The 7,921-nt window shown below is 34.4% G+C and overlaps 1 protein-coding gene across 1 annotated transcript; it reads right to left on the reverse strand.

Annotated features, from left to right (window-relative positions):
* Positions 1-1,537: 1,537 nt before the first annotated feature.
* On the reverse strand, positions 1,538-6,348 carry LOC145144630 (Tudor/PWWP/MBT superfamily protein). Its single transcript, XM_079074880.1, has 3 exons — positions 5,551-6,348; positions 3,582-4,372; positions 1,538-2,871 (listed from the first exon to the last, which is right to left on the reverse strand). Exons 1-3 carry the CDS (start codon positions 5,739-5,741, stop codon positions 2,042-2,044), a joined length of 1,812 nt encoding a protein of 603 aa, XP_078931006.1. The 5' UTR covers positions 5,742-6,348; the 3' UTR covers positions 1,538-2,041.
* Between the last annotated feature and the right edge of the window lie 1,573 nt (positions 6,349-7,921).

Raw genomic sequence — 7,921 nt, forward strand, 5'->3', positions numbered from 1 at the left:
CATCACACACACGCATGATTTCCGCACTATGAGATTTCTTGGGATTGTATTCTTATTTTTATTACTGTGGATGATATGGTTTTGAGACACGTTGTTACAGTTTTATAAATTGATTTGACGTTGGTGATGTTTTTGGTAAACTATTTTATGAGTTACTTAATTAAAAATGAAATTTTTGGTCTTGAAAATTGGGATGTTACAGAGTTATTGCCCAAACGTGCAAATTACCCAAATCATATGGACGATTCGTGTTACTCTTGTTTTTTTTTAAACGCCTTGTACACACATGCTACTTCTAAACTATATATTCCGTCCCCAATGAGACTTAAACTCGTAAACTTTGACTAAAATGCTCATAAATCTACATATTTTGTCAACTTGTAATATCGTTAAGTCAAAGGCTCTTTGATTTTTATTATTTTTCATTTAAAATTATTTGTTTGATTGATTCTTTATTTTGGTTAAGATATAACAACTAAAATTGTGTTAAGTAAACTATAAATTAATTAAAATATATAATCCGAATTTCTAAACATGTTCATATTAATATATTACAAAATAACTATTAATTATAAACAATTAAGATATTTGTAAAAAAATATATATATAATAAATAGTTAATGTAACACCTAATATATATTTTACACTGTATTCAGAGAAAGGTCACGAAACTTTGGTTTTTTTATGAAAAAAATGATGACTTTTTTTTTAAACATAAAAAGACAAAAAAACCACGAAATCTTTACACATTTGAGATTTTAGCTGATAAAAAACTTTGATTGGCCGCATGGATTTATTTTAAATAAACAAACTTTTCAGTGGTTTTTCGAAAATAAAATAAACTTTTAATGGCTTTTTATGAAAATACAAGTTTTTCTTAGAAAAAAATAGAGAATACAATAAGATAATACTCTTTATCTTATCAAGATTATACAGCGGGCAGATAGAATGCAATAACATTATTTTGCTCAGATATTGAGAATCCAATAATATTACAGTAAAATAATATTTTGTATGATCCTAATTATCCGAATCATATTGAAAAGAATACAATAGCATTACAATAATAATATAATTAAATTATAATATAATTGCAATAATATTACATTATAAATAGATAGTCACCATACGCCAGCACAACACCATCTTTACTTCACTTCACGTTATAGAGGGTTTGATCATCACATGATAAGACAAGAAAGAAGAGTAAGGAAAAAAGAGTAGAAATAGAAGTCGTGTGGTTGGGTGTGGTCACACGTAGAGGCGTAGTATGCATGTCATGGTGACGGTGTCACATCACCACCACGGCTATAGCATAATTATGACCATTATTTTGAGTAAAGGCCTCGTCTTTTGTTTGAAATAACTCATTGTAACCGTTTGACCTATTATTTTTGCAAAATTTCAATTTCCTTCTAAAATTTGACCAGGTAATTCTTCTTATATATATGCTTCTATTGGAACTAAAACCCTTTACCAAAAATTTTATTAAACTTTCTCCTACACCAACAACAAACCCAAAAAACAAACAAGACAATAAAGCAAGATGAAATATTGATATATCCGTAGTACCTTTAAATATTCTGTCATATTACATTCCACCAACTTGATAATTGATAATTGATAATTAACGCTACACGCCCACATAACACGAGAATAATTAACCAAACTTGAACCAAGATGTCCGAAATCATCACTAAACCCGAGTCTTTACACCTAAAGACTAAAGTTACACGCACCATTGACATTTCTATACAAAACGCGACCCATTAAAACAAACCCTGCTCCACGCACGCCATCACCCACCCACAACTCCATTATTGTACAACGGGGCGTTGAGAGTGTATTAAAAACTAAAAACAAGCAAACAAACAAACAAAGTTCCAAACTTGAACTTTCTAACCGGATCAAAAACCCTAAGTAGTTTTTTTTACTTTTTAAGGGCTAAGGCTAATAAATTACATTCACATTCATCATCCCTGTATTTTATCCAAAGTTACAGATAGACACCACCACCGCACCTCTTCAGTATATAAAAATTTCACCTACCAAGTGCTGTATTTATTCTACCAAAAACCACCTTCAACGGGACACAAGCTTCTCCAGGCTTCTTAAACTTTCCCGTTTCATTCGCCGGTCTTTTAGACCCCGTTAAAGACGACAAGCGTCGGATCTTTTTGTTCGATAAGATCCCGTTCCCGTTTCTTTTCGCTTTTCCTGGAGACTTCCCACTCACACTCACACTCACACGTGCTTCTAGAAGCATCCGGACATCCCCGTTGTTGACCACCCCATTGACTCCACCCAACTCACAGCTGCTACTATGGCATTCCGAACTGTTCAATTCAAGATCCGATACGCTTTCATTCCCATTCAAAACCTCTACAAGAAGCGGGTGGCCCGTTATCGGTTGACCGGTCAACTTGCTCATTAGAGATATATACGGGACATGTTGAGGATGATGCCCCGAATTAACCTCGATATTAACATCGTACAAAGACCCGCTGTCCTGTTTTCTGAAACCAACATCTGATGACGACTCGTATTTTGGGTTGACTGTAAACCGGGACTGCCGATAAGGAAGTGACCGATGTGGGGCCGTTACCGTTACCGTTGCCGTTGCTTCCTCAACCGGGGGCGATTCGGTAATTTGTTCCGACTTCACTTTACAGACGTATGCATTGGCTTCATTGGGATCTAAAAACTTATGAATGGTTTTACTTTTGTTTCTTGAATTCCTTTTCCCTTTATGCTGCCATTTTGAAGTGCCACCGGAATTGATGGAACCGGATTCTTGTATTTCGTTGGGTCCCACCGGAGCCGTATCAACTAGACTACTTTGACCAGATTGAAGCTTTTCGGATACCATTGCTGTCCATTGAAACATTTTGAATCAATTAGCACAAGTTTAAAATCGATCATGTAATTGTTTCTTATAGCATCCTACTTTCATTTCTTTCCTATTACAGCATCATATCAATGTAATGCACGTTTAAAGATGCTTTAAAGGGTTGAATGCAAGAATAGCAACATACTTTCATTTATTCCTATCAAAGCATTGTGCTTTGAAAAATCTACCTAACTGTAGCAACTGCCGTCAAATTACAAATCAATTTTTCTTTTCAGTGCTATATATATATATATATATATATATATATATATATATATATATATATATATATATATATATAGTACAACGTCTCGATAAGAATAAAAAATTGTAAGTCTTATAACCAGGTAGATCTTTGATGCTGTAACATAAAGAAACAGAAGTAGGATGTTATAATGAGCACAAGGGCTAAATGCAAGAAATAGCAACATACTTTCATTTATTTATCTATTATAGCATCCTACTTTCATTTCTTCCTATTACATCATCATACTTTAAAATATCTACACAATTATAGCAGTGTCATCTAAATACAAAGCAATTTTCACATCTATAATCGGGTAAAATTGTCAAAGTGCAATGTCTTAATAAGAAAAAAAAAAGTACAACACTGTAACCGAGTAGAATTTTTCTAAGTAGAATGCCGTAATAAGAAAAAGCAATAAAAGTATGATGCTATAACGAAAAATACCTTTAGTCTCCTTTTCTTCTCCGATAAAAGGAACATCAAAAAGCCTTGCAGAAGAATCATTGTCAAGTAATCCTGAAATACTGGAACTACCATTCTCTTTGTCTTTCTGTTTAGAATCTGTAGGCGAGAGCGAGACATCATTATTGGAGCTATCAGAATTATTATTATTATTAATTACCACCGAAAAACTTCCGGAAACTTTGTGCTCGGGCAGGAAGGATCCGGATCCGGATCCGGTCAGCTGTTCACACATAACGGGCACGGTCACCATGGCGGTGGTCTCCAAAACCTTGGTCAACTGACGGCGACGGTTTTTCTTTTTTAAAAACTCATGAACATGTGCCACCTGGGAACGCCGCCGCTTAAATGCCCCGCTGATTCCGATGTCCTCAAGTCCTCTCATTCGTTTCTTACTTCCTTCATTCCCATCGTCTTCGGAATCATTCGGGGTCAATTCCAATTCCAATTCCAACTCCGGTGGGGAATTTGAGATGTATTCTAAGCCGCTTAATTTATCTGACATGGCTTCAGTGGTTTCTTCTTCATCTTCATCTTCATCTTCATCTTGATCGGGGTGTAAGTGTTTAGTGTCGGATTGTTGGGGTGATTTTTTGGGTAATCGGGAACTTTCGATCTCAAGGGCGTGAAGAATTGCGTCTTCTCTACGTGCGTATTTCACTGCTTTTTTGGAAGGAACGACGGCTGATGCTTTTGCTTTTTCAATGCATTCATCGTATTCGCCACATCGGAATGATTTTACACGTTTTGATTTTTCAAGATTATACCAGTCTCTGCATCATAAATAGTGTGGTTCTGATTTAGGGATTTCTGAAACAAACTGAATCCACTGTTCCTTCTTTCATAAGTCAAAAAAATTTCAGAAAATTTAGGAGTCCATTTTATCCATATAGTCAAGCATGCTTACAATCAGAATTAATGGAATCATGAAAAGAATGAAATGATACTATGAATAGAATGGAATGGAATTGACAAGCAAAGTAAAAAAAAAAAAATGGGTCATTAAAATCTCAATATAAGATTACATTAAATAATAAAAGTGTAAAAATTTGTGTCACTTAAAACTACATAAATAGGAATGGGTACACTGGAAGTTACAATTCCATTCCATGATGGAAAGGGGGAAACAGAAACACCCTATGACTAAGGAATGAAAAATAATAAAGAGGATGGAATCACGATCCTTTAGGAATGGTCCCTTCCATTGCATTAGATAAAACAAACAGCTTTTTTCCACTGCACTGGAATGGACCATTCCCTTTCCTGATTCCATCAAACTGAACACTGCAAAAGAGTAGTGAATGGTCATTTTGACAGTAGCAGTGGCTCTACATAACAAGGACCTAACTAAGGCTGATAAATTCAAGACTACTTTTACTACCATAGTACCATTATAGCAATTATCAACTTAGTTATGAAATTTGGGCTCACCTCATTTCTCCCACTCCTAAACATCATTTTAAACCATACTTGCAAACTTTTTATTTTGGTCTGTTTTGATGACATTTTAGTATGTATCAATGTAGAAAACCATTGGCTTTTTCTTTGAAGGATTTAACATGCTATTTGATCACCAATTGTATATGCCATGTTGATGTGGCCTATATCATGGAGCCTCCAGGACCTAAGAGGATTTCTTGGTTTGATCAGGTTATATCTTTGATTTGCAGCAAATTGTGGTTAAAAATATAAGCTTCTTATAAATTTGTTGAAAAAGGGTCAATTTGGTTGGAATAATAGGTTGAGAAAACTTTCAAACAACTCAGGAAACTAACAGTTACTACATCCTTAAGTTAAACAAGCTTTGATTAGGGTAACAAAGACACTCAAAAAGCACAATAAGAAGTGTCAAAAACTAAAGAAAAAATTAGGGTAACAGCACAAACAGGGCATAAATTCGTTGAGCTTCATGCAGAAAAGAAATAAGTGATATAATGGAACTGTCACTTACACACTTGCATCATCTCTTCCTAGTAGCTTCACCGGAGTACCCAATCTCGGGGAAACCAGACAACTTTCCGGTAACTCATCAGGCCCCAATATGCGACCCGGCCACCACGATCCGTTTCTACGCCGGACCCAAACCAACCCACCCACGGTTGGGTCAATATTTTTGCCGTTTGCTTCACAAGAGCTCCCCATTCCCCAAAACCGATAGAGAAAACCCCAATAACACCTTAACCCAATCTCAGACCCTCCATCTTAAAGACGACGATAAAACTGCTTATCCGATTAAAATAAAATTAAGAAGAAATTTTGATGACTAAATAATGTCTTTGCTCCGAAACCCTAAAACCATTTCAAAGTAGTATACATCAGTGATACTGCATGCAAGGACATACCCCCGGATAAAAAGTTTGATCCAAGCAAAAATTTAGTTGAACAAAATCAAGAAAAACGGATGGGCAGATCCAAGGGGAAATTAACACAGAAGATTCGAATTCTTTGTTTTCAAATTTCAAAAACAGCTGAAGCGATTTTGTTTGGGTTTATGTAAAATCCTTGCTTCTTGTACTTCGAGTTCCTTTAGATTTTCATCATCAAATCAAACCGCTGTTTGTGCTAGCGTTTCCGCAGTGGGTGTGAGAGAATGATGGCGATTGATTAAAAAAACTGCTTATGGGTTCTGATTCGGAATGAAAATAGGCGTACCTTTTGGTATCTTTTTGCCAAAAACAGAAGAACAGAGAGAGAGAGAGAGAGAGAGTGTTCAGAGTTGAGAGCGGTGTGAGTGAGAGATTGTGTTGGATTATTTTATGTTTTTATTTTTTGAAGTGGGGAAGACTACGGGGTTTTAATCGTCTGCCACCATAACCTAGGGCACAGACTTTACCAAGAAAATCTATAACTACCCTTAAACTTTTGTAATCTGTCGTGTTTAACCCTCTCTATGGTAGGGGAGGGGATACTTGTGTATATGTGGAATTATCAAGCCGGTCGTTGTTTTTTACTACTGTATCTATTAGTATCTAGAGCGAAATAAGAACTTTATTTTATTATATACTAGGTGTAAATCCCGTGTACGGGTTGTTTAAAAAAAATTATATATGAAAATATAAAGTTTAAATATTTTTTTTAAAGAAAACATTAAATATCAATAAAAAACAACAAAATATGATTATTTTTTTATATAGACCATTTTACCTAAAATTATAATGAACTTAAAAAAAACATGTCAATTTTGAATTATATATAATGAAGGAAACATATTAAAATTTGAAAATATAGAGAAACAAATTAATGACACATTAATTACTTTTTATAACCTAAAAATTAGATAGTTAATTAAGAAAATCAAAAATTACCACAAAATGACAAGTGAAAATTAATTTCTAAGAATTAACCACAAAATTACATGTGTCCAAATGCATAAGAAATTGACATGTGGCAAAAAGTTCTTTATTTATTAGGGAGGATTTTACTATTACTATATGAGAAAAAATACATATATAAAAAAAAATTATAAAATAAAAAATACATTAAATTTTATAATTAAATAAATAATACAAACAAAAACCTACAAAAATCATCTAAAACAATGTCTTTTTGCATTTTTTGAAGCAATAACGTCTTTTATTTTACAATAATCAATATTTTGTAAAAAAAATCACTTTCAATACTTCAATTTTTAATTGTACTTTGAAGATACGATTTCAAGAGCTTCAATTTTGAAAAACTTTTTTTCCACGGAAACTACCGTAACCGGCACCATCAACAATATATTATATGTAACCAACACATTACAAAACATATTCATTCTTCTTGTATACTCCATTATTTCAATAGATATCCAAGGACTTTTGTATTTGTATGCTTCATCAGACAACATTTCGTAACACCAAGTTTTAGGTATAATTACTTTTATGGTTTTGGCTTTTGGGACTTAAAACTATAAGATTTTTGGTAGCCATGATGTTGTGATGATAGCACCACGACGTGGCGGCACCCGATGAAAACGCACATTCGTTTAGGGCGCCACGACGTGGCAGGGTGTTGCCCACGACGTGGCAGCCACCTGCATGCAAACCTTAATTTTCCAGACATTAAGTCTTATTTAAGGGATGTGATGGTTATGGTTTGCACACCCTCAGCCTCCATCACATCCCTTTCACCTCAAGTAAACTCTAGCCTCCATTTTTGTGTTCTTGAAGCTTAAGTGGTGACTTTTGGTGTCTTGAAGAATAAGAAGGTGTTCCTTGAGCATAGATCCAACAAACAAGTTCCCTCACCACTTCATTGCACATATTATGGACCATTATAAGTCCTCAAGTTCCAATCTTTATGCGTCATTCTTCTAGATCTAGGGTTCTATGCTCTTTTCT

The sequence above is a fragment of the Lactuca virosa genome, chromosome 1, assembly GCF_052849685.1.
Source record: "Lactuca virosa cultivar CGN04683 chromosome 1, Lactuca_virosa_CGN04683_v6, whole genome shotgun sequence".
In the NCBI taxonomy this organism is placed as follows: Eukaryota; Viridiplantae; Streptophyta; class Magnoliopsida; order Asterales; family Asteraceae; genus Lactuca; species Lactuca virosa.